Source organism: Mustela putorius, unplaced genomic scaffold (genome assembly GCF_011764305.1).
Source record: "Mustela putorius furo isolate JIRA1106 unplaced genomic scaffold, ASM1176430v1.1 tig00003858_pilon_pilon_pilon, whole genome shotgun sequence".
NCBI lineage: Eukaryota > Metazoa > Chordata > Mammalia > Carnivora > Mustelidae > Mustela > Mustela putorius.
Genome location: NW_025422010.1, coordinates 52,739,690 through 52,767,472, shown reverse-complemented (window position 1 = coordinate 52,767,472; position 27,783 = coordinate 52,739,690). Strand labels below are relative to the sequence as shown.

The following is a 27,783-nucleotide window of genomic DNA, read 5'->3' as shown; positions in this document are numbered from 1 at the left end:
AGATATTTGAGATTTCAGTATAAGATTAGCCTTGGTGAATTTAAAAATTTTTCCGGTTTTTGTCCATTTGGGTTCATTGTATTTTATTTCTGATCATATATCTCTCATTGTATGTACTCATGTGTAGCCTAAGATCAAACATTTGTTTATCATTAATGTTTATTTTTATTTTTTTTTTATTTAAAGGTTTTTATTTATTTGACAGAGAGAGACACAGGGAGAGAGGGGGAACACAAGCAGGGAGAGAAGGAGAGGAAGAAGCAGGCTTCCTGCTGAGCAAGGAGCCTGATGTGGGGCTCGATCTCAGGACCCTGGGATCATGACCTGAGCCAAAGGCAGACACTTAACAACTGAGCCATCCAGGTGCCCCTAATGTTTATTTTTAAAACAAATTTTTGTGATCATTATCAAATTCAGAAATTACACTTTTTCCTAACATACTTCTAGTTTTCAAAAAAATGACTGAAGTGAAGAAGCCATTGAGAGAAATTTGTTAGAGATTGTACTAGTTTTTGAATAACCTATGAATTGAAAAGTCAGTCCCTGATTTCTAGGTTTGCCCAGTTTTTATTTTTTACCCTACATAACCTAAAGTTTTGTTCACTGTATAGTATAAATAATCTTTTTGTAAATAATCTTGTCAAATAGGTTTCGAGTCATTCAGGACTTTGTCTTATCCCTGTTAACCTTTCCTCCAAGTCAGTTGGTTGCCCGCCTGTTCATCTTTACCCTGGGAATTGAAGTATTAGTGAGTAATTTACCGCATTACAGAATTTTCAGATCTCTTTCATACATATGTAACTCCTTTTAAATGACCTCATTTTTCATTTCTTCTTTGGAATGCATTGCTAGGTTCTCAGTTTTTTCTACCGCTACACGCTCACCGCTGGACTTGTAGCTTTCGCGTGTTGGCCATTTATCACTCAGCTACGGACTCGAGCAAAGGTACAAGTACTTGTTTTGACATCTGACAGATGAGTCACTACTTTGTTTTGATATGTGTTTAACTCAGGGAATTGTTCATTTTTAGAGAAAAGGGTAGAACGTGTCCTTACATAAAGAGCCTGGTCCTTTTGACAGGAGGACCGAGGTTACCTTTAAGTGATTCACATAGACTTTGATATCACAATGAATTGGTCATGCGATGATTGAAATACTCTGAGGCAGAACTGGTATGTCCTTCTCTAAATTGCTTCCTAGATTCCATTAGCCTCAAATATCTAAAAGGATGGTATTGTCTAGAGCAGTCCAGCGGCTTAGGAGGCAGTGCTCGGAACTCAAGTCAGAGGAATCACCTTTCCCCCAGCCCTGAGAATTGGCTCATGTTTCCACTTTGATACTTTTTTGATGGAGGTAACAGGAGGATAGAAATATCTTCTTTCCACCCTATGAGAACTTAGAAGATTCTCCAACTAAGGGAGTGATTGATAATTTTGTATCTTAATTTAATTGCAGAAGTATTTCTACTTCCTTCCCTCCTGAGCTCAATCACTTGATTACGATTGCAGGCCAGCTTTCCTTTAGATGCCATCAGTATATGGTGTCCCATAAGTTGATTGAAGCCCTAGCTGTGAAATATGACCCAGGTTTAAATCCTGGCTGTTTCATTTGCTGGTCTTGGACCTGGTACCACTGATACTTTAACATCTCTGAGCTCCGTTTCCTCATCTGAAATATTGTGAGTAAGATAACCCACCTTATGAGGTTACTGTGGGAAGGTAATCAGATAATTCTCATATTATACCTAATACAGTACCTATCACATGACACATCTGCCACCCAGAGGAACTGTTTTACAGTTTAAACAGCTCTAAGGTTTTGCATGTAGTCTTCACAGTCATATAGCCTGTGAAACACTAAAGACACTTTTCTTTACCATACTTGTCTAAAGATAACTTTTTTATTTATTTTAGAGCATCTCACTGAGTTGGATTTTCTTCTCTTTGCTCCTGGCAGTGTTCCCACTGATGCCTGTTGTAGGACGAAAGCCAGATATCTTTCTAGTGTATGGACAATATTTTAACTTATTTTCTTTTCAACATAATTGTTTTTCTCAATCCACACCATGATATCTGAACCTTATCTTGGTCATGAGTTTCAAAATAAACTAATGAACAAAAGTTAAAATACTAATATCAAATAATTAGTCAGAGATTTTGGCTCGGGCTCTGGGGAGCATTAAGGCTCCTTGGAGATGCTTCTGGGCCTTCAAAAAAAATGAAATTGGACCAAACACTGATAATTTAAAATGCCAAATTAAAAAAAGTCTAGAAGCTTTTGTATATTGAGGAATCAGTAAAAGGTTTCATATGAAAAAATGTTCTGTTTGCCAAAAGTGAGAATATCCATTGATGAAATCTTCATCTTTGCCTTTGAGCATGTCCACACTTTATATGTCTTAGAATAATGAAATTGTCTCCTTTTCTAATCGCTTGTAATGATCTCTAGGGGAGGAAGCTCTGTACCTTGACAATTGACAACTTTACCATATCTAACCACTTAAACTGTTAGAAAATTCTGTATACATGCATGCTGCCATCACACTTATTTCTTCTCAATATATCCCAAATACATCTCTAAAATAATTGATTACCTTTGCTTTTAAATTATTATCAAGAAATCCACTGGCTCTGTGTGTATGTGCCTGTGCGTGCTTGACAAGCTAAATGATCTGTATTTCATGTAACATTTCCTTTCATTTTCTAATCATGCAATTATCTTTGCTACTTTGTTTTGAACTCTTTATAAGCAACTTTTAAACATTTTAACCTAATCTTTAATTGTGAGGGTAGATCTTTTTTAGCTGAAGGAAGAATATTTTTTAAATGATTTTTTTAAGTGTATGTTAATTTTTTGTTGTTATGTTATTTATATGGTATTTATCAGTGAACACATATATCTCATTTCTGTGAATTGCTAATATGGAATAAGTCAGGAATTATTCCAGAAAATCCATTTATTAGTAAAGCCCAAAATAATTGTATTGAATTCTAAGACCATACTTCTAAGTCATAATTTATTAGTGTTACTAAGTAAAAACATTTTGCATCTGTCATAAACTATAATAGTATGTAAGAAGATGAATTCAAGTATTTCATTTATTTCTTGCTTCGTATTTCTGTGTGAGCTCTCCTATTGTCTTTTTATAAAGCCCGTTTCCCCACTTTGGTCAGTCTGCCTTTCTGTCCTACTCAAGCAGTGTTGGCATAGTTAAGCAGAATTTATATACTAAAAGGAGAAGAGATTATATGAATAGTCTCCATAGAAATTTGCCACTTGCATATTTTGCTAAAGATGATTTCAAGATGCAAATGTGTTAAAACATGAGAAATCTAATTTGTATTTTTAAAAATTATGTTTTTCCCTCTATGCTTCTTAATTTAAATTCCACAGTGATTTAAGTTTGTGCTGGTATTTTAGTAGCTCTATTTGCAACTTCTTTACTTTGACTCCTGGTTCATGGAGAAATTTCTACTCACCATTTGATTTTTCACATCACCTCCCTTCTTTAGAAACTTACCAAGACAGATATGTGAAACATTTAAGGATAAAATTAAAGGAAAAATAAAATATAAAAAATAACAATAACTTTTACTTAAGTCTCTAAAATAAAAACATATTTGCCAGTGAATTAAAATACCAAATTATTTTTTTAAAAGGAAAAGCAAACAAAGAATCTTGATCATAGATGGCTATTTTCATAAGTTTTAATGGTAATCCATGTTGAATGTGTAATTACTTTTTCCCCATAAAAGAATCAAAACAAAAACAAGCAAATATTTTCCTAGGAATTCCTGTTTTGCATTCATTTTTAGCCCTGCTTTTGGGTCTTTCTTATTTCTCTTCAACCGACTCCTTTTCTCTTAGTTTTTGTATTGCCTGCTTCCAGACTGTGTCCTTAACCTTATTTCGGTTGTCCTATGTTACTCAGATTTTTAGGAGGCGAGAAATACAGTGTAATATTAGTATACCATTTCCTTGGTGTCAGTGTCCTTCAGCTTCAGGAACCATACCATACCTCGTGTTCTTGAAAAAGCGTAATTTATCGGGGGCACTGGGTGACTCAGGCCGTTAAGCATCTGCGTCTTGATTTTAGCTCAGGTCTTGAGGTTCAGGTCTCAGGTTGTGAGATCAAGCCAGCCCATGTCCAACTGCAGACTGGGTGCGGAACCTGCTAAATATTCTCTCTGTCCCTCTACTTCTGCTCCTCCGCACCCTCCTCCCTCCCTCTCTTCAAAAAAAAAAAAAAAAAAAAAAAAAAGTGTAACTTGTTGTTTCTTTACCATACAGATGCCTCACCTGCATGCTGCCTTTGTGATCCTCGTCCTGCCCTTCCTTTAGCCCCAAGCAGCTGAGGAAAGTACCAAGATCAATGCTAGAAGGAAACATGTTGTCCTCCCAACAATAGTAGGGAATAGAAATGTTGATCCTTTTTGTGTGAATTAGTGCTCATAGTCAGAAAGTTTATGTTGTAGATACTAATGATATATTCATATAACTATTTTTTATGTTGTTTTCTGTAAATTTTTCCAAGTCAGGCTAAGAATTATGGTAACTGGTATGTATAAAAGTTTAAAAAATCAAATCAGATTAAAAATTTTAGAAGTTCAAAAAGTCAAAGAAATAAGGTAAAGATAACTAAAAAATTGTGAGAAATGAAAAATAGCCCCATCCCTACTGCATCTTTTTTTTTTTTTTTTTGAGATTTTATTTTTTTGTTTATTTGTCAGAGGGAGAGAGCACAAGCAGAGGGAGGGGCAGACAGAGAGAGAAGCAGGCTCCCCACTGAGCAAGGAGCCCAATGCAGGACTCAATCCCAGGACTCTGGGATCATAACCTGAGCTAAAGGGAGATACTTAACCATCTGAGCCACCCAGGCATCCCCTACTGCATCTTCATCCTGTGATTTTTATTCCTATTATACCAACATATCTATTTTGCTCCTTCATCTTGATAAAACCAAATGACTGATAGGGTCTACATTAGAGTAAATATCTAACATGTTTATATACTATGTGTTCCAGTAACTATCGTAAGGAAAATTAAAATTGTGAATTGTGTTTTAAAACAGAATGGGTGCCGGCTTGCTGGTTCTCCTGCTATCCCTGTGTGTTGTAACATCTCTCTTAAAAAGAAAAGATCATTTTATAAATGAAGAGCTGCTGTTACATCTAGTTCAGGTCAGTTACAGGTTTTCAACACCATGTTATACTAATGATAGACCAAGTGGATCTTATGGTTGTATTTAATGATATTGTTCTTTTATTTTTTTATTTTTTTTAAAGATTTTTATTTATTTATTTGACAGAGATCAGAAGTAGGCAGAGAGGCAGGCAGAGAGAGAGGAGGAAGCAGACTCCCTGCTGAGCAGAGAGTCCAATGTGGGGCTCGATCCCAGGACCCTGGGATCATGACCTGAGCCGAAGGCAGAGGCTTTAACCCACTGAGCCACCCAGGCACCCCTTAATGATATTGTTCTTAAGATGCCATCATATTTACATTGCTCGGTGCCTGCCAGCTGAAAAGAAAGCTCTCTGTTTAAGATATTACATGGAAATATATTCTCTAAGAGGTATGAAATAGCCAAAAGGTCAGCAGGAGGCAGCCCAAAGATGCCAAGAGAGCAGAGGTTAGGGAAATATAAGAGGCATCCATGTTGACCAAAAAGCTGAGCTGTAAGCAGCCCCCTTTGGTCTGAGATTTTGTATTGCGCCATTGAGCCAGGGGAAGGAGCAGCCTCTGAGTATGTGTATATAAAAAATAGCCATTTTAATACTTTAGATGATGTGCCAGGGAAAGTAGACGTCACCTTGGTTGCTGGCTTTGGTGTGGTGAAAAGCACTTTGAACTTGAGGTTTCAAAATCAGGTCAATTCCCAGTTATATTGCATACTAGATGTGCGATTTTCAGTAATATAGCTTCAGTCTGTTTGTTTTTAAACTGTAGAGATAATACAGAGTTGTGAGCATGGAAACTACTTGTTTGGTTCTTTTTAACATAAATAAATAAATAAATAAATAAATAAACAAACACATCCTGAACCACTGACAAAAGAAAACTTACAGGAGTCTTCTCAAAAAATTTCCAAATTTCCTCCAAACAAAGCTGGGGTAATAGAAAGTAATGCCAAAAACACTCTAAAATAAAAGTATAACAACACTTAAAAGATGTTATTTTATTCTTGAAGAACAACAGAGAACATATAAAATGAGAAGAGATATTTTGTCAAGTGTTCTGTCAAAACAAAGGAATGTGTATTTCATTTTAAATGGTACACTGACTGGCTTTACACTAAAGCCCATAGGTAGCTTTGACGGAATTCACCTATAATTATGACTACTTTGGCAGAAGTGAATGTTTCTGGATCCCACTCTATAGGAGCAAGTATGTTAAAATTCTTACAGTCTTTGCTGGAAATACCCCTGAGTTGGCAAATCTGTTATGAAATTTTTTTTACATTAACTTTATTAATTTGAATTAATTGCTATATTGTATAGCATATTTTTGGTGATTCCAAGATAAATATCTTTTGACATATTAACATCTCTGACATGAGAATGTGTCTTGCAATTAAAAGGATCCTAGGATTGTTCATAGCTTTATCAATAATATTTTTTCTAAAATTATTTTTTCAATTTTTTTTCTGAATTCACTGAAAATATAGGAGAAATTAAAGGTACCTCAAGGGTTGGTGATGAGGTTGCTAATCTGATCTCTAGAAGATAATACTTTATTTATAGCCAGTTATGTCATTTCTTAAAAATAGCAAATAACCCATTAGTTCAGGGGTTGGCAAATAATTTTCTAGAGTGCCAGATTATAAATATTTCCAGCTGTGGGTCATATGAAGTCTGTTGTAAATTCTCAGCTCTACCACTGTAGCGTATGCGGAGCTGTAGACTACACATGAATGAATGAATGTAGATTACACATAAGTGACTAAGTTTCAAGAAAACATTATTTCTAGGAAGAGGCCACCAGCCTACAAGCCATAGTTTACCAGTTCTCTACAATTATATATATTCTCTGAAGAATATTGTGTTCCTTGTGTTCCCAGTACCAGGTGAACATTCAGACCCCAAATACGTGTTGAGTCGGTGGATATGACTGGGTGAGAGCCACAGGTAGAGGGCACTCAACCATATGGCCCCATCTGCATTTTCATGAGTTAAGAAATCTTCAACATTAATAATGAGTATTTCTACATAGATATGGTGTGATCACGCATATCAGACTACTCTTGAAAATGTAAAATGCCTTATTTTGTCCTTATAAAGGGGGGCCTTTGCTTACTACCAGAGCTCTATCCTATAGCCTTGGTAGTGAGATGGTGAGCTCTTCCAATTTCAGTAGCTTTGGGGCTAGATTCCTGTTGTTCAAGCAATTTTCTAAGGATTCTTTTTATATATAAATTAGTCTTTCACTACCTTCTCTTCTACTGGTGTGTTTTGTATTTACTTTCAGATGCTGAGCATTGTGCTGTCCATGTATGTTGTGTATACGACACATGACAGTTTGCTCAAGAAACAAGGACTGCCTCTTTTCAACCAGATCATTAGCTGGATAACATTAGGTAAGAGGGCAGTCAAATCAGATGAGTTAATGTTATTATATCAAGTCATATCTTCAAATTGTCCATTTACATCTGTATTATTGTTACTGAAAGAAATAATTTTGTTGAATGAAAATAATAATAACCAGCTATGATTTCTCGTGCTGGGATTTGACAAAGAAAATTAAATCTTCTGTGACCATTCATGTGTTAATAAGAATTACTTGATAGAATATTATTTACCTGATAATAAGGCTATATTTATTCACATTTGATAAAACCCTAAGGGATTCCCGAGGAGGAGAGATTCTTAGGCTGAAATTTCCTGTCAATTCATAAATTCTCCATTCTTACACAGGCACTAGGAAACAGTTCAGTTTTACCTGCATTTCCCTTGCTGAAAATAACATTGATTAGTCACCTCCCAACACATTACACCTTTTATAAGGCCAGTTAAATGTTTCAAAAGACATTCCTCTATAGTACCTTTACGTAAGGATCCTGAAATACACATGTGAAGGAAACAGAAGTAATTTAAGGACTTACAGTTTTCCTTCCAACTAGAAGACAAGACGGGCAAGCTTGAATCTAGGTTTTTCCTTTTAAAAAAAAAAGACATTTTGTGGTGCCTATGGATAATGTAACATGAAGTTTAACCCCTCTGGGTTTGTTGTTGTTTTTTTTTAATGAATTTTGTTGTTCATAATTAAAAAAGAAAAAGGTCTTCAGATGGAACTTTACCTTAAAAATGATGGAGGCTGTTCTGCAGGCCTTCCCATTAAATTTCTTGATTTAATAAGATTATCATTTATATCCATTTTGCGTGAACAATATTGATGACCCTCCTTGATTTAAAAACAAATCGTGTTCAGTTTGTACTGTGTTCTGGCACTGCACTCTTCTGTTCCCTGAGAATAATAAATGTAGATCAAATCCCTGCCTGGAACTTATATACTGCATGGAAGGGGTGGGTAATATTTTCAGTGAGGTGACTCTTAGTAATGATCTCTCTCACATGACATGTTAGTTTTTAAATCCCCAGAAAAAAACAGAAACTATGAATGGGAACTGTGGTATTTAAAGGGAAGTCTTTCTGTCATAGTGCATAACTTCACGAATGCAGTCATATACTAACACACACCGGTGGCTAAACAATATACGGCAGATAAGAGGTCCCATATCTGTAGTAGCAATGTAGCCATTGCTCATTCCTTTCTAGGGCAGCCTGGCTCACTTCCTTAGTATTCTTACCTACCTAGGGATAAACTACAGTGAAGAAAAGCAAAGAAAACACAACTTGTGTGCATTTCACTATATCTCATTTTTAAACATCTAAAACTTCCAAAAAGGTTTAAAAAAAAAAAAAGAACATTTACCAGAATTACAGAAAGCCTCCTCCACTTCATGTGCTTGTCCCTCATCTGTATTTATGAATATATGGGTATGGGTAACATTTTTTAGGTACCATATTCAGTATTTTTATTTTTTCTGCCATCCTTATATTAATTTTTCAGTTGACCTAGCAGTGATCATGGCATTTTTTCTTTCTTTGTCTTTTATGACATTGACATTTTTGAAGAATATAACCCAACTGCAGCTCCCACCCCGCAATAGACTGTTACTCAGTTTGAATTTGTCTGCTGTTTCCTTGTAATTAAATTGAGGTTATGCATTATTGGTCAAAATGCACGGTATAAGTGATGCTGTGCCCTTCCTCGGGTCACATTTGGAGGCGCATGATCTCTATCTGTCCCTCATTGTTGATGTTAATTTCCATCACCCTATCAAGGTGTTGCCCAGTGTTTTCACTGTACATAAGTTGTCAGTGGGGACACACTCTAAGACCAGCAAATATCCTCATCAGAATTTCCCCCCAGGTATAGCATCCATTCGTAAATCTTTCCTGATCCAGTCTTTGTCATGATCTCTACAAAGTGACTCCTATGGCTTTTACTAGAGGTTCTCAGCATTCTCTATGAATCTTCACTTCTTTCCTATTCATTGATTGATTGATTGATTGATTCATTTATCTATTTATTATTGTGGTCACATGAGCACCTATTTTTTTCAAAGATTTGTAACTCATTACTGTTGATACTTTGGTGTCCAAATTGTCCCAGACTTGGCTAGAGATGGCACCTTCGAGCTAGCTTGTAAATAGACACCCACCCTCCCTTAATTTTTTTGAGCACTTTCTTATTTTCTGGCATTAAGAAGATGTTTACCTTATAAGGTTTGCTTTATATCCACAGTTTCCAAGCTCTAGAATCAGTTATTTCTCTGAGGAAACATAGCTGTTTTTATTGGGTGAATGGTATTAGACACCAAGATCTGAGTGCTGTATGTACCCATCATAACTGGGGTATCTTTGCTTCTTTGCTTTTCAATGGACAGAACTAAGAAGTACCTGCTTTCATATACATAAAACTTCTCTTACATATAGATCCTTATGCACATTAACATGCATATACACATACCTATACATATTTCAGGAATCATAAGTTCACACTGATACCTATATTTCTATCTGTTCTTTCTTGCCTTCCCCCATTCCATATTTATATGTTCCTCCCATGAAGATAACCAACCCTGGCTCCCAACAACATCAACGTGTACTCATTGGTTCAGTCCTATAGTACATCAAAGCAGTTTCAGGAGTGTTTCACTCATACCATCGCAAGAAACAAACAATATTATTCGAGATTTGTTTGTAATTCTCACTCTGCCCCCACACTTCACCTTGCCCAAGACCAAGGGTTCATGGTTAAATATCATGTCCATATTTATTTGGATTTGCCTGCCTGCCTCCCTCCATCCCTTCCTCCATTTTGTTCACTGTGATCATGATATTTATTTGAAATACAACAAGGTTTGTTTGTTTCAGTTTGCTGTTTTGGTTTTTTTTTTTTCTTTCCTGTTCTTTTTTTTTTTTTTTTTATATTTGACAGAGATCACAAGTAGACAGAGAGGCAGGCAGAGAGAGAGGTGGAGGCAGGCTCCCTGCTGAGCAGAGAGCCCAATGTGGGGCTTGATCCCACAACCCTGGGATCATAACCTGAACTGAAGGCAGAGGCCTAACCCACTGAGCCACCCAGGCGCCCCTTTCCTGTTCTTCTTTATGTAATTCTTTGTGTATGTAGGATAGTCACACGCTTCCAAACATAAAAATTATACAAAAGGTTATACTCAAAGAAGTGCTGCCTGTGGTACTTTCACCCCGTTCTCCTGTACCCCTAATCCTTCATGGGCTATGACCTTCATTGCTTTCTGGTTATCCTTTATGTGTTTCTCTTTGCACTGATAGTTAGACATAAGTATGTTTTCTTATTTTTCCTCCTTTGTTATATAAAAGGGGGAGCATTTTATGTATCCTCTTTTGTACTTTGCATCTTTCACTTAATACCTCTTGGTAATCACTTCATATCAATCCTTAGAGCTCTTCTTCTTCTTCTTTTTTTTTTTTTTTTTAGATTTTATTTATTTATTTGACAGAGATCACAAGTAGGCGGAGAGGCAGGCAGAGAGAGAGAAGGAAGCAGACTCCCTGCTGAGCAGAGAGCCCGATGCAGGGCTCCATCCCAGGACCCTGGGATGACCTGAGTTGAAGGCAGGGGCTTTAACCCACTGAGCCACCCAGGTGCCTTAGAGCTCTTTATTCCTTTTTGCAGCTATTTAGTTTTCCATTGTGTATGTATTCCATTGTTTGTTTATTCTATGCTTTCATGTTTAGATAGGTAATTTTTTTTTTTTTACTACAAATAATCCTACAACATATAACCTTGATCATATGCATAGTTTATACTGTTAGAGGTATGTTTTCAGGATAAATTCCTAGAAGTTGTATTATGGTGCAAAGGGTAAATGCACATGTAGTACTTTCAGATATTACTAAGTTCCCCTCCAGAGGTGTACCATTTCTCATTTTTGCCAAAAATATAGGAAGAATGCCTGTTTCCCTATAGCCTCACCAAAGTCTTTTGAATTTATTCCAGTCAACAAAGTTATGTCAATCTTGTGTTTGAGAAATGGTATCTCTGTGTTTTTAATTTGCATTTTTCTTATTATGAGTGAAGTCAAACATCATTCCTCATGCTTAAGAGCTATTTTTATCTCTCTCTCGGGAATTATCTATTCATCTTTTTTCCTTTTTTTTCTATAGAATTTTTGGTCCTTTGCTTTCATTTTTAAAAGCTCTTTATAAATTAGGGGTATTGGTCCTTTACCTATGATATATGTAACAAAAATTTTTCCCAGTTTGTCACTTACCTTTTGACTGTGCTTATGACGTCTTTTGCCTACAAATGATTTTTATTTTTGTGTAATCAGTCTTTTTTTTAATGCATCTGAACTTTTAGACAATTAGAAAGCCTTTCCTTGAAACCTAGGTTATGGAGGAATTCACTCATATTTCCTTCTTATACTTGCATACTTTGACATTTTACATTTCAATCCTTGATATATTTAGAGTTAATTATTCTAAATATATGGTTTAAGGAAAGGATTTCATTTAATTTTTTTCCAAATAGCCATCCAGTATCATTAATACTTAATTTGCCCCAGTGACTTGAGATAACACTTCTATGTCATACTATACACTGGCCTATTTCTAGACTTTCTGTACTATTCTAATTATGTCTATTAATGTGCCAATAATATACTGTTTTATTACAGACTTCATAATATATTTCAATAAAGTCTGAACTTTAGGATCTACTTGCTCAAACTTCAAAAAAAGCCTACTGGAAATTTTATTGAGATCATATTAAATATGTCAGTTAACTTTGGGAAGACATATCTTAATCATGAGTAATGTTGAGACATTCTAACCAAGAACAAGGGATGTCTTTCCACTTGCTCCAGTCTACTGTGCCTCTAAGAGAAGTCTTTATTGTTTTCTTCATAGAGGCCTTACATATTTCTTGTTAAGTATATTGCTAAGTGTTTTATCTGCTTTTTTGCTATTGTAAATAGACTTTTCTCATTCATTTTAGATTCTAATTATTATTGAGATAAGTTGCTACTGATTTTACATGTTAATTTTATATTCTTTTTTTTTTTTTACTGAATTCTTTCATTTTTTGAGTTAGGTTTATCATTGACTCTCTAGGATTTTCCAAATATACTATCATGCCATTTACAAATTAGATGTATATTTCCCCCCTTTCAGTTCCTAGTCATCTAATTGTTTCCTTTAGTTCATTTGTATTCGGTAGTATCTCCAGAACAATGTTAAATAAGTGGAGATAGTGAACTGCTGTGATTTTTTTTTTTTCCCCTTGACCTTAGTGGGAATGCCTCTGGAGTTTCCCCATTAAGGTAGATGCTGGCTTTAGGATTGAGGTACATATATTTGTCATGTTAAAGAAAGTACATGCATTTTTGTTTTATTTAGAGTTCTTACTAGGAGTGCATGGGTGTTGAATTTTGTGAAAGGCTTTTTCATCATCTGTAGAGATAATGTGGATTTTTCTTTTTAGACCAATTAATATGGCCTGTTGATATTACCGAGTTACAAGTATTGAACTGTCCTTGCATTCTCTATATAAACCCCTAAGACACATCTTATTATAATGTATTATATTTTACAGAAGAGATCTCATTTGAATTGGCTTTTATAATAAATATTAAAATGTTGCTTTTTTTTCTGTTAAAATATGTATCAGGTGAGGATAACAGTATCAGAACTACACCTCTGAAAAAGATCAGAAGCTATTTGTCTAGAGGACTATTGATATAGCTTTCAGTCTTATACTGCAGTGACTTGACTTTGAAGGGGTTTGTCTTTAAATTTAACTTATTAGTAGATGTTGGTTAGTAATAATAGTAGCAGCTCAGAGTTATTAAGCACCTATTATATCCCTCGCACTATGCTCAGGGAGCATTTTACAGGTGAAATTGTATTTAAACCTCACAACAATTTATTTGTATCCTCACTACTTGACAGATAAGAATACTGCTTAGATGGATTAATAAACTTGCCCCATGGTTAAAAAGTTAATAATGAATCAGCCAGGATTTTATCCCAAGTTGTCTGTCTCCGTACTCTGGAGTGTTTAACTCCAGGCATGTTTTCTGCCTGACTAGGATGATGAGGAAGTTAGGCATATTTCCTTCCCAAAATAGAAATGGGGAGTTAATGTTTGCTGCCCTCCTACGGAAATACTTGCTTTCTTGTCCTGTAGGGGAAGATTACTTCATTGCTCTTATTACAACTCTCATGTGGGAATATCCTCTTTTATTTTTTGTTTCCTGAGTGGCACGCTACCACTCTCAATGCATATACTTTGCAGTGGGAAAACTTGGGAGCAGGAGAAGGAGGTTAGGAAAAATCAATTTCTGGGGAATAAGTTGCCTTTTAGCTATATGCCTAATTAAGAGATATTTGCTAAATCTTGAGCAACATGTTGTATTATATTTTTTATTATTTATATCAGCAAATAACAAATTACTCATTTAGTGAGCAAGGCTAAATAAAATTGAGAAGATCTGAGCCAAAATATGGTAAAAATAATGAAATGTAATTTTAATTAAAAATGTGAAGTTTCGGGGCGCCTGGGTGGCTCAGTGGGTTAAGCCACTGCCTTCGGCTCAGGTCATGATCTCAGGGTCCTAGGATCGAGTCCCGCATCGGGCTCTCTGCTCAGCGGGGAGCCTGCTTCCTCCTCTCTCTCTCTGCCTACTTGTAATCTCTCTCTGTCAAATAAATAAATAAAATCTTAAAAAAAAAATGTGAAGTTTCATCGCTTCTAGGTCTTTTGGCTAAGATCAAGTGTAAAAATGCAAAGTTTCAGGGGTAGCTCATTTGGTTAGGCCCCTGACTCTTGATGTTCACTCAAGTTATGATCTTGGAGTTGTGGGATCAACCCCCGTGTTGTAGGGCTCTGCATTTAGCCAGGAATCTGCTCGTCCCTCTCCCCTCTGGCCCTCCTTCCCAGCACCACCCCCTCAACTTCTCCACATACATGCACACACTTGTGCACACGTGCTCACTCGCTCGCTCGCTCTCTCTGTCTCTCAAATAAGATCTTTTTTAGGAAACATGGAGTTTCCAATTTCTTACAAAAATTATTAGGATAAGTATAGCCCATTTAAGAGGTCACAGAAACAATAAATTCTATAAATGACAGTAGGATTGGTACTTCTAAACTCATGTACATTGTGTTTGTTGTACTGACACGGCCCTGCTTTGTTTCACTGCAGCCTCTTCCTTTGTCCTACCACTGCTGAGTCCGACAAGTCTCTTTGAGCGACTGTTCAGCATCCTTCTTTCCTCCATGTCAGCCTACCTGCTGCTAAGCACAGGGTATGAACTGTTTTTAAATTTTAATTTTTAGTAGCAAGCTTTAAATGATCTTGACATTTCTCTTTGAATATTTTACCTCTGGAGATGAAAAATGTATAAATCTTGGGGAATAAATTATACATATTTTCTGCTTCATAAGAACTATATATAAGTTGATCGTAAATCCTCTGCTTTCTTTTTCATATGCTCATAGTATTGCCTGTTGTCTTTGTCTTTCTGTTTATTTCCTGAAGATGCTGAAATGTCATTTCACTACCATGTTAAAAGTTCTGACTGATTATGGAGAAATTTGAAGTCTCAAACAATGAGTTAGAGCTGTAGCATTGTTACATTCCTTTCCTGCACTTCAAATTATACCTTGATTTGTTCATTCTTATTTGAATATACCTTTTATTTTTACTCTTACATATATTTGGTCCAAATATTCTTTAGATTCAGAAACTTTCAGAATATTTTCTCTGAAGTTAAAGAATCCCATTTTATTTAAGATTTAAATTTTCTTGCAAAACAAAAACTGGCAGCTTGCTTTGGGGTAGATCCTGAAGGGATCTAGTCAGTGAAGCAGTGATACAATCTCCCTACCTGCTTTGAAGAAAAGCATTCTTTACTTTGAATTTTATTTCATCATTATTTAAATGCTTATGAGGTGAGCAATGTGTATGTTTTAACAACATTGTATAGAAAAGACAAATCAGATTACCACCACTCAAAGATAGCTCAAAATTTGGCCCAAATAAAGGATCTTAATCCCAACTAGACTAAACCTGGGGATTGACCGTTGTGCTATCAATAGATTATTCCCAGTTTAGATGATTTTGGGTCCAAAACTTAGGTTCATTCTTTGAGAAACTTAGTTGGCCTAATTTAGAATTAGAGGGATGTTCTAAAAAATCTTTTCATAATAGGCCCTAACATCCTAAGTGAACTAGGCCCCAGGAATTCTTGTCCCTAGATAAGAGATGGTCCAGTAGTGTACAAAACCTTCTCCTAACAAAGCTCTCCACACCTTCTGCCTTGTTTTCTCCCTGCATAACCAGACCTGACACACAGATGTGAAGACGTAATGGAACATGGAAACATGGAAAGCAACATGGAAATTTTCACCAGTTACCTAATAAGATTTTAAGAGGTGCTTGGTTTGAGACTTAGAATTTTGAACTTTCAGATAAAACCTGAAGTCTATCAGCATATTCTTACTCAAGAGTGATAAACATAATGAGGCTTTTAAACTGTTCACTTTTGGGGGGCCTGCATGGCTCAGTTGGTTACGTGTCCAACTCTTGACCTCGGCCCCGTCTTAATCTCAGTGTTGTGAGTTGAAGCCCTGTGTTGGGTTCCATGAAACCTACTTAAAAACAAAAACAAAACTGTTCACTCTTTCCCCCTTTATTGGTGAAATTTCAGGATAATTTACAATCAGAATCCATCAAACTATATATGAATTAGTTTTTAGTCTAGATGAGAAGGCAAAAGACAAAATAATTTCTATTGTAACTCACCATTTTGGGGTGACATGAGTTTCTTTAAGATATCTTCCCTAGAGATTGCCAAAAAGTATGTATTTGAGAGGGTCCAGAAATATCTGCCAAATTCTACAGTCACTTAATAATCAGTAAGTCCTTTTCTTTCTTGAGCCTTCACATTCTAAAGCAGCAAACAAATTTGAAGGAATGTGTAGAAGATTTAAGAAATACAAATCTAGGAATGGATCTGGTTTCCTGGATTAGAAAGGAAGGAAGGAAAGAAGAACAGATGATTAAAGTTGAATTTTGAGTGAAAAAATATTTCGGAATGTATAATGAGTTAGTCATGTAACTTACATTGGGGATAAATATGATAGTATTTTAAATCATCAGTTTCATAGTCATAAAGATACCAAAACATTATCAGAAGCACATTTAATTTATTTTAAGAAAATCTGAAAAGCAAAAATTCATGTATAAAAACAGAACAATAATGATGAGTATAACCTTATTAGTGAATGTATTAAGAAATATATTATTCAACATCAGAAAGTGTATTTACCTTTGCAGAAAAATGCAACAGAAATAGCTTGAAACAGCACAGTCTAACATTTTCAATTAGCCCAGTTTTTAATTTAAAATCAGTTTTGCAAAACTTATAGCCCACCTGATTGTTCTACATAACTATTTTGGACAATCCGGAGGATTCTCTATGTAAATTAGTGAATCGTCAGATTATAAAATATTGGAAGAAATGCAGTTTTATTACTTTACAGAAAATACAGTAATAGTTATCCTAAATTCTAACAATGTATCCTTGATTTAATGAATAAAGAAGATTCATTTTAATCAGCATTTCATTATTTTTATGCAAATGGAGGCTATTGAAATGCTTGAAAGTAGTTCTCTTAAGTTTGTTAAACATTTCTTGCCAAAATTGTATTTATATTATCCATTTGCTTAACAAACTATAATACAAAGCTAAATGCCTTTTCTGCCCTGCTGAATTTGCACAGAGACCAAACTAGGAGATCCTAATTTTGTAAGGTTTTACTATGTACACTGTGAACCTGTGATGACATTTTATTGGTATTTCAGTTTATTAATTCAAATATGCAGACTTTATACAAGATATTGTCTAAAGAAATAAAGTCCCATAAGACGATTGTCTTTATCACATTTATTCATCCACATTTTAACAAATGAAAATGATTATAGTTTATAGTTTCTGAAAGGAAATGAATCTGTAGCACCATTTGTAGAACTATGAAATTTGTGTTTTCATATATTAGGAAAGAATTCTTTCATATATAATTGCAAATATTTTTTAAAATCTTGGTCCTCTTTTGCTTAGAGTACACACCTTCTTCATTCAATTAATCAACAGTTGTTTTTTCTTTCCCATCTCCAGTGTCCTGAACACTAGACTGATAAAAAGGCAGCACAATTAGCTTACCCCAGGTGTCTAATAGAGTTGTAAGCTGCTATAAAGTAAGGACTTTATTTTACAGTGTTAGGCACTTACAGAATGCAACAGTTAAATTATTGTGACTTAATTAGGCTGGGAATTGTAAGATATAAAGAATGGCTAGGGAAAGAATTTGAGGAGGGCAGCTGAATTTGTGCCATCAGGGACTCCTGTGGAAGTTGAACTAAATTTTAAAGAATGGCTAAGATACAGGAATTCTACGTCAACATTTGTTTCTCAATTATTTTTTAAAAAACCATTATAAACGTAGTATTGATCACATTTTGGAAAGTATGGATAAAGGGGAAAATCACCTATTAACCCTACACATCCTGCTGATATTCTGATATATTTCTTCTATCCTTACTCTATTTGTCTTTTTTTAACATAGTATTAATCATACCATATACTTACTATTTTATCTTTTTTTTCTACATAATATTATTTTAAGATTTATTCATTTCTTTATTTGAAGAGAGAGAGAGGGAGGGGGGCAGGGGCAGCAGGAAAGGGAGAGAGTCATAAGCAGACTCCACACTGAGCACAGAGCCCAACTTCACAACCTTGAGATCACGACCTGAGTCAAATCAGGAGTCGGATGTTTCACCAACTATGCTACCCAGATGCCCCATACCTAACATCATTTTAGAAGCATTGTCCCAGGTGGTTCATAGGCTTCCTAACCATCATTTTAATAGATATTTAATATTCTGTGATGTGGATGAACCTTAATTTATTTAGCTATTCCTCTATTTTTGGTCATTTTATTTATTTACATTTTTTTTATAATATTTTGAGTTACGTTTTCGTGTCAAGCTTTCTATATAGTTTCTATTACTTCCTTTGTTCATTTCTCACATGTAGTATAGGTGGTCATAGAGTATGAATTTATTTTTTATTTATTTTTTTTACTTCTGTCTTCAGAACAGTGCCAGTTTATAATATCACCAGCAACTGCTGAGAGGTCCTATCCTTCACAGTATTTAGTATTTTCATTTTTAAATAAGAACATCAGTGGCTGTTTTAATAGGTCAAAAATGGTACAGCTTTGTATACATTTTCTGCATCTGTTTGACTAATGATACTTTTTCATGTATATATTGTCTGTTCATATATTTGGGTATTCTACATTTTATATACCAGGTGATTTGTGTATGCTTTCTGAATCCAAATACTTCCTTCTCCCTGGTCTTCAGTTTTTATTTTTATGATCAGTGATAGAATTTAAAGCATTTTGCTTATTTTGTCGTCTCATGTCTGGGAAGTAGCACCGAATGGAACAGAGTTCAATAGGTGAAATAGTTGAGGAACGCCTGGCTGGCTCAGTGGGTTAAGCATCTGCCTTCGCTCTGGTCATGATCCCAGAGTCCTGCATCTGGCTCCTTGCTGGGCAGGGAGCCCACAGCTCCCTCTGCTTGTGCTCTGTCTCTGTTTCTCTCTCTCTCAAATAAATAAATAAAATCTTTAAAAAAAAAAAGGGGGGGGGTGAAAAAGTTGAGAGAAAAAAAGTTATTTGGGTTTGGTTTGGTTAGTTTGATTTTGTTTAGTAACTCCCGCTTAAGTAACTGACTCAGCGAATCCTTACTAGCTAGGCCTGCAGTGGTGACAAGACTGACTCAGCCAGAGCCTTTCCAGATTGGCGAGAAAGGCATGCCCGTGAACATGTGATTAAAATGGTGGTTGAAGAACTGTAACAGGGTATTTGAGGGATAACAAAGGTGACACATTTATCCCTAGGTAGGCTGGAAGAGGATTAGAAAAGACTTCTGTCACTGTCGTAGCTCATGAACATTTCTCCTTTGTCCATATTACAATCACCATTAAACTAGCCAAGAGATGTACCATACGTTATTTAATCACTCCCTAGCTTGTTTCCTGACTTTGTTTTTGTTTTTCCCTTCTGTAGACAGTATTACAACAAATATCTTCATATGAGGAGAATTCTAGTGCCCATAGTGGATTATCGTCTCAGGGTAAATTCCTAGCAGTAACATCACTGGATTATGTTACATGAATATTTTTGAGATTCTTGATGTAGTGTCCGATTGCCTTCCAGAAATTGTTTATTCCTATGTAGAGAGTGTGAGAGTTAGTTTTCATTATACTCTTGTTGACATTATTGTTTTTTACCGAATAAATGTGATAAGTGAATGTCTTATCTTCTATTGTTTTAGTTTCCATATCAGTTATCAGTAAGGGCAAACATATTTTTATGTGTTTATTGGTTCTTTTTTTTTTCTTTCTTAGAGATTCCATATCACACCCTTTTTTTTTTTTTTTTTTTTTTTTTTTTTAAACTTGGAACATTAGTCTTGCTCTTCTGGGTATATTAATGATTTTAACTCAGGCATTGTCTTTTTACCTCCATCTTAATGTTTTCTTTCCTTTTTTGTGTATTTACCTTATGAGTGATTTCTAAATATCTCAACTATTTTAAAAATTTAAATGATCTCAGGATTTAATACATTTCAAAAAAAGATGGTGTTGGAGTTGATATTTAAATGTTCCTTTCCTTTCCCACTTTCTTCTTCTGGAGAGCCTAGAAAATTTAAACTTTGTGATATTGTGACTTTGAAGTATTATCAAGGTTGTTTTAATTTTGCATAAATTTGCATTTTTACTTGTTTAATGTTTTTTTTCTTTTTTTTTTTTTCACCTCCTACTGCCACCCCAAATCCCCTTGTCCCTTAGGTATGAAGCTCTCTTTCCATTAGTATTGTCATGCTTAATGTTTGTGTGGATACAGGTGGAACAAGAAACCCTGCGGCAACCCAGTGTTTCCTATAAACAGAAGGTAGCTTGTCAAAATCATTGTTGCGTTTATTTGAGAATATTAAAATATTCTCTATTCTGTACAAAAGTTGCCGTGTTATTTCATCAAAAACTGTGCACCATTTAAAACAGTCGTAATTAAGTTAATGATTAATAATCAAGTTAAGCAGTTTTTAAGAAAATTGTTCATTTACAATAGAAAAGCATGATTTTATACTTTTATAGGCATTAAATAGGTTGGGTTATTCTTAGAAATTATTTGAGAATCCCTGATGTACAAAAACATCAATGAAGGAGTGGAGGAGAAAGAATGCTCTTTATCATATTTTCCTCTGTTTTCATATCTCATTTTTCTTTCCCTCAATTTATTGTAGTCACAAGAATATTTATGTTGTCACAAGTCAGTGCATGAATTTGATCATAAGGCGACATTTATATTTGCAGTGTTGTTTTTCTCTTTCTAGTGGTCCTACTCCAAATTGCTTTTTCTGCCAGCCTAGTGATCGTGGCCTCAGTCCAAATCTTAGGCCGTTTATTCAACGGAGTACACTTTGAATTGGCTAAAAGCCAGCTAAATTTTAAGGACACATTTATCATACTGAGCTATGGAGTTAAATTGATGTCTCTTGCCTTTATTTTAGAACTGGAGGTAATTATAAACCATTGGTGGTAGCATATTTACAGTTTTACTGAGGTCAGATAAAATGAATATTGCAGAAAAACACCTTCATAGTTGGTCCATTGATCCATCCATAACCGGTTCCAGTTGAGCTTACAGAGTAATTGGTCATTCAAAATAATTAATTTCAATAATGAGGAAACTGTATTGAAGTATATTAAATAATTACTGGCTTTTAACATTAAGCCCCAGAATATTAAAAACAGTACAGGAAAACAGTTTTGTTCAGATTCTAGTAAATGGTCAGACTATCCTTAATAGTAAATATTTTAATATTAAATAAGTAATAAATTTAAAAATGAGGTTCAGTGTCATTTTTAAAATTCTGTTTTTTAACAGAAAGCAGGCATTTCTTTTTATAGAAAGGAGTATTAAAGCATCCAAAGAACTTAGTGGAAAATTACATGGTTAGTGGAGGGAGGGGAAAGTTTCCCCATGAGTTTTTCTGTTTGGGGGAGAAGGGGATTAAGCGAAAGTGCATCCTTCTTGTTGAAATTGAGTGACTGAAATTGAATGGCTCAGTCTTTGGACATCTGCCTTCGGCTCAGGTCATAATCCCAGGGTCCTGGGATCAAGCCCAGCTTCAGGCTCCCTGCTCAGTGGGGAGCTGCTTCTCCCTCTCCCACTCTACCACCTTGGGTTCCCTCTGTCACTGTTTCTCTCTCTGTCAAATAATAAATAAAATATTTTTTTAAAAATTGAGTGACTTTCTATTTTACCAAAAATAGGAATATTTTGCATTTGTATATAGAGAAAATAACTAACAGAAGAAGAAAGAAACAAATATTTGATTTTATCATGTTTTTTTAATATGATACTGTAGCTGGGTTTTAGAATATCAGGACACTGAGAAAACAGGACTTAAAGAGTTCTATAGGGATTTAAAAGTGAAGCATTTATACAGGATAAGGAAAAGCCCGATTCTTCCTTTTATTACCCATTCAGCAGTACTACAGCTCTGTTTTAGCACATTATTAGCAATGTATTCTAACTTTTAGCAGATTGAATTAAGATGTAATTAAACTATAGGAACAGCTTTATTGTTAGTTTTGTCAGTGCAGGATAACTTTCCAGCTATTGTTCCAGACTGGAAGTTTGCCTTTGAGGGTAGGAGTAAGCGAACTGTCCTATGTGCTCATGTATTTCTTACTGTCTCATAGGTCACCAGCCTCCAGTTCACCTGCAGTCCTGATATTACCCAGTTTCGACAGCTCTATCTGGATGATGTCCGCAGGGCCTTTTTCCTTGTATCCTTTGTTTGGACTTCTAAGGTGCTGTAACCTGCCGTGTAGTGGAGTAAGGCGGGACTTCCGCTGCTCACGCCCACTTGGGGGCCATTTAACTCCCTCTCAGCCATAATTTTCTCATACGATCCACATCTTTAAAAAATGTTGAAACTGCAGAAAAGCATGCAGAATGATATAACAAGCAAATGTACATGTGTATATTCCTGCCATCTAAGAGATCAACAATTACTAATTTGTCACACGTGTCACACATTTTTAAAAAGTTAGAACATTACCGCTAAAGCTAAAGTTTTGTTTTGTTTTTTTTCAATTCCCGACTCCATTCTAATTTCCCCTCATCCAGATGAAACCACTATAATGAGTTTGGTTTGTGCTTTCTATGTGTGTTTTATACTGTGTTCATGCTCTATGGCCTCTACCTCACAAGGTTTTTGAATCACATCAGAGGCAGCATTGCGTGGAAATTGTTAGCGTTAGAAGTTTGAAAGACAATACGGCAGAATAAAGTCCCATTTGGGAAGGCTGGCTGACTGGCTTCAAGAAATTTGGGGGGAGGTATTATTTCCTTTGACCTTACCGTGGCGCTGTCCTTCTTCCTCTTGCCTCTGGCCTCGGTTTTGCTCTCTCTCTGCGGACTCCTTGCACTCACGCTCGACCAATCCACACTTCTTCCCTTGTACCTTCGCTTGAACCCTGCCTCCTCCTGAAGTATAATTTCATTTTGTCTTTGTTTACTACCAAGCTCCTTAAAAGAAAAATCTGCAGTTGCTGCTACCATTTCCTCTCCACTTACGTACTGTACCCCTAAGCCTTGGGCAGTGCCTGGCACACGGTAGCTCTGTGAGTACGTGCCCCTGTCCCTGCCGAGGCTGTGCCGTCAGTGGTCTGCAGGGGCTCCCTGACGGCACAGTCCGGGCTTCGATTTCACTTGACCACTTACAACATTCAACTCTGTTGACTTCTCTTCCTTTTCCGTTTCCCTCCAGGACATGTTCCAGGTTCTCCTCTTAGCTTTTATCTCATCTCTCTCCTCCTTCATTAGAACATACTCTTTCTTTGTCTGATCCTGAAAGATGTTCTTCTCCAAGCTCTACCCTTAACCTTCTCCCCTTACCCTGCCTAGACGCTGTCACCCTCTCCTGTAGCTTTGACTGACACCTCCATGCAGACAACTCTGAGATTTACTTCTCCAGCTTTGACCTCTCTTGACCTCACGAGCCATATGTCTAATATCCTGCTGAGCATCACCAAATGTATGTCCCAAACTGACTAACAGTCACCCACCCCTCTCCAAAGTCTCTCTGACAGGCCTCATCTTATTGAACGGCCTCACCATATTCCCAGTCACCCAGGCCATCAAACTTGTCATATTTAACTACTTCTTATCCAGTTCTGAGGTCCCACCGTCTCCCCTCCTTCTCTGTCTCTGCTCCCAGTGCATCAGTTCAGACCTTCCTTGCCCCTGCCATGAACTACTGAAATAGCTTTCCAATCGTGTTTCCTGCCTGTAATTACTTATCTCCCTGATTTGAATATCTCACTGTCACTTGTGTTTCTTGTATCGGTCATCTAAAGTGTTTCTGGCTTTTCGTTGTCTCCACAGTAAAATTCAAGGCTTTTTATTGATATGCTACCAATCTGTGTTCCTGCTTTATCTTCGGTTGTATCTTTCAGTAAACCCTAAGCTTCCATCATACCTCTCAGTGTTTCTTCACTATGTCTTTTATTTTCCCCATTGACCTTAAAGTGCCTCTCATATCCTTCTGTGTATCTGCATAATCCTATCCTCCGAATCCGAGTGAGCACTGAGACTATTTTATTCATATTTATGTTCTTAGTGTCTAATTTTGCCTCTGACATATACTAGACAATAAATGTTGGTTGGTTGGTTAGTTGATTGGTTGAGTGACTAGATCCTTGAATACATGTGAGGTTCAAGTGACCAACTCAAATGCCACCTTTTCACTGAAAGTTCTCATAATTCATACATCCTCATCAGTGTTTCTTTACCACTTTTGTGTATATGTGTCTAATAATAAAATAGCTGACATTTATTGAGTCCTGTCAACGGGCCAGCCAGTATTTTCTAGTGCTTTCCTAGCAGTTAGTTCTTAAGACACCAACAGGATTAGTATTTACCTTTTACTACTGCACTAAAACAAACATAAGATTAAAAAGTGTCCAAAAGATGTCTGACATTTGCTCGTGTCTCATTCTCCATTGAATTATTTGAGAACATGGTTTCTTATTTTTCTCTGAGCCTTCCAAAGAACTAGCAATTTCACATGTGTTGGGCACACAGCAAGTATGTATGAGCTGAAACAGTATTTCTCCTGAAAATATCTATCTCATGCACTAGGTCTCTGTTCTTGTGAGAAAATCACCAGTGGCCAGCTCCAGATACAATACTCTGATTTGCTTTTGCTAGAGAAGAGGAAAATGGCCTCCCAAAGACACTTGTGACAAAGATAACCTCTCATGCCTCTGGTTCTTAGCACATTCCCTCTTCAGTCTGGTTCTTTCAAAATGCATTCACAAGGAGGTATAATGGAACATTCACTTGCAACAGTTTATGCCCACATGTGCAGGGTAAAAATCAAGTTATCCTCTTGTTTTGGCATTTCCTTAACTGTATTTAGGTTTTCTTCTTAGTGACAGCATTTTTTGGAACTGGGAACATAGCTTCTATTAACAGGTAATTTTAAATGAAAAGAGCATATTTATAATGAAAGATAATACAAGTTAGGATTTTGCTCCGTACCGTGGTTTTTTATACTGAAGGGTATTTTGGAGATTGGTATGTTACTGGCGCATAGAGATCTACCTCATTCATTTTAGTGGCTTCCTGATATTCTTGATACAATATATGCTTGTGTTTTAATAAGAGTAGTTTCAGAAAGTTAGTTTAAGCATCCTTTTTAGTAGAACATTCTTTTAAAGTTACAATGTGAATTCTAAAATCTTTTTTCTTTATGTTGGTTCCTTAGCTTTGATCTTGCCTCTGTCTATTGCTTTCTGACCGTGTTTAGTCCTTTTATGATGGGAGCCCTGATGATGTGGAAGGTTAGTTTTCTTATTTTCCTGTTTTCTTAAGATATTGATTATCAATTCATCGTGACATTAAGATTATGTAACATTATATGACTTTAAGACTATGAAGTCATTGTGACAGAGTGAAATAGCATAGAAAGAAGATACCTTCACAGATGATGCTGAATCGGAGTTGGGACCCCTTAGCTTTTACTCCAAAATACAGTTAACCTTTTTGCTTTATCCTTAAGCCCATTTAAATTCCAGAGTACAGATTCTGTGTAACTCCTGGGAAGTCCTATCACAGACGATTAAAGCCCATGGGGAAGGGCAGTGCAGATCAGAACCGCAGTGCTCCCAAAGATTCTGTATGCTCCCCACGAGACTACCCACATGTTGTGATCTTTTCTCAAAATCCATGTACCTGGAATTAGTTGGTAGACTTCACAAATCCGTCACTGAGTGCTTACATCACTGCAGCAGCACCAGCTGGGTGCTGACCACACCACGATAATGGCAAATTTCTAAGCTTTGGAGGGTCAGACTCCTATGGAACGTAATTCACGTTCTCCCCTTTCTTCTGTCTCATTCCCTCTGCCACAGTGCTTGGCACAGTTTATGGAGTTGGTATACATCTGGCTAAAATCTAATTACCTTCTGTCAGATCACATAAATACTAATTGTTAAAAGTATGTTTCTCTTAATTGGATTACTCTCCTTTTTTATTACTGTGTTAATAATTAATAAATATGGGACTATATTTGAGATAGGACCTTTAAAGAGATACTTAAGGTAAAATTAAGGTTACCAAATGTAACCTTAGGAAATGTTAAAAAGATGTTTTTCTCATGTTCCAATTTCTATTGCGTTATTTTATTTTTTTATATTTACCTGTTGAGTTATTTTAAAACATGCATTATTTCTTGAACTTTCATTTATGTTTTTAAATGATAATTGCTCTTTTTTTACTTTCCTGGAGGCCATTGGCCTTTCGTTAAAAATAAGAAAAAAGTAAAGAAAAACAAAAGTTTAAAGTAGAATATTAGATCTTTATTCTCCAGCCTCATTCAGAGCTTTCCTGAAAAAATGCACCGGACGGCTCTTTTTGACTAATGTGGCCAGAAGTGAAGGTTCTCCCAAACTATTTTAGTCTATGTCCTTCACTTGAAGGAGTCTTACACGGTGCTGAACACCATTTCTTTTCCATATTTTTTCTTTATTATACATCAAGTATATATATATATATATTTAATTGGTTATTAAAAGCAGTATCTCATAATATTAACAGCATTAGCTCTGGATTATGGGTTTTCAACCAGTATAAATTATGATATACTTTTCTCAAAATTTTTTAACAAATACTTTACAGTGAATATGAATTATATAATCAGAAATAAAGTTTCATTAAGATAAATGCACCAGGAGATCATGTTTATAGAGTTATAGTATCAAGTGACCAGATGGATTCAGGGATCTGTGAATCAAATTATCAAGCTCTATAATTTATCTGATTTGGGTATTTTGTGCCTCTCATACTCTCTCAGAAACATTTGAACATGGTCCTTAATTATTATAATGAGTCAGAACAAAAATTTGTATTAGGTTTTATTTGGAATAAGTGTTGATATTTATCTTTTTATTCTATATACAGTATTGATAATAGATTTTTAAATCCGTTTCATCAGTATTCTATGTGACATCGATGTCATGGTTTTATTTCAGAGTTTGCTCTTCACTAATAGAGATAAAATTTATTTGAGAAGTTGAAATACTGCAGAAATAACATTTATTTTTAAGTTTTTCAAATGTTTCAGCTACCCACGGCATGTTTTTTTTTTGTCCTTTTAAACAGATTTTAATCCCCTTTGTTCTTGTGATGTGTGCTTTTGAAGCAGTTCAGCTAACTACCCAGTTATCATCAAAAAGGTAAAGTGAATGTTTATGAAGTGTTGGACTTGCCCATGTTCAGGCAGTAAGAGTAGGTATGTGATTGCTACAGTGCTGTGACAAAGGTTGCTTATTACAAAAATGAGAGAAAAATGTTGTACCCTTATAGCCAGAGTTCAACTGTCATTAGAGGAAATTAGTTGATTAGAGCCCCAGCAGACAAATATGCTTTCTCAAGAATAAAATGTTATTAAAATATTATTCAAGCCAGTGAAGAGCTTCCCTAGAAAACAGTAAAACATAAATGTTAAATTATAGTTAATGACTTGTTGATTATAGATATAACTGTGGTTACAAAACACAAGGGATATCATTCTGTTTT

The 27,783-nt window shown here is 35.6% G+C and overlaps 1 protein-coding gene across 10 annotated transcripts in view; it reads left to right on the top strand.

Moving 5' to 3' along the window:
• The window catches only part of PIGN (phosphatidylinositol glycan anchor biosynthesis class N), a 103,031-nt gene that overhangs the window by 54,289 nt on the left and 20,959 nt on the right, over positions 1-27,783 (top strand). For 8 of the 10 annotated variants that reach the window (XR_006602155.1, XR_006602156.1, XR_006602157.1 and 5 more), the window contains 11 exons: positions 649-748; positions 853-945; positions 1,914-2,005; positions 5,072-5,180; positions 7,465-7,573; positions 14,753-14,855; positions 20,478-20,580; positions 22,398-22,484; positions 25,124-25,179; positions 25,472-25,547; positions 27,367-27,440. Coding sequence is in view for 6 of the 10 variants with exons in the window: in XM_045065689.1 (XP_044921624.1) it covers positions 649-748; positions 853-945; positions 1,914-2,005; positions 5,072-5,180; positions 7,465-7,573; positions 14,753-14,855; positions 20,478-20,580; positions 22,398-22,484; positions 25,124-25,179; positions 25,472-25,547; positions 27,367-27,440 (1,002 nt within the window). In the remaining 4 variants the exon portion in view is untranslated. Of the gene's footprint in view, positions 1-648; positions 749-852; positions 946-1,913; positions 2,006-5,071; positions 5,181-7,464; positions 7,574-14,752; positions 14,856-20,477; positions 20,581-22,397; positions 22,485-25,123; positions 25,180-25,471; positions 25,548-27,366; positions 27,441-27,783 lie in introns of those variants that run through there. The other 2 variants (XM_045065691.1, XR_006602158.1) reach the window with 2 other exon arrangements.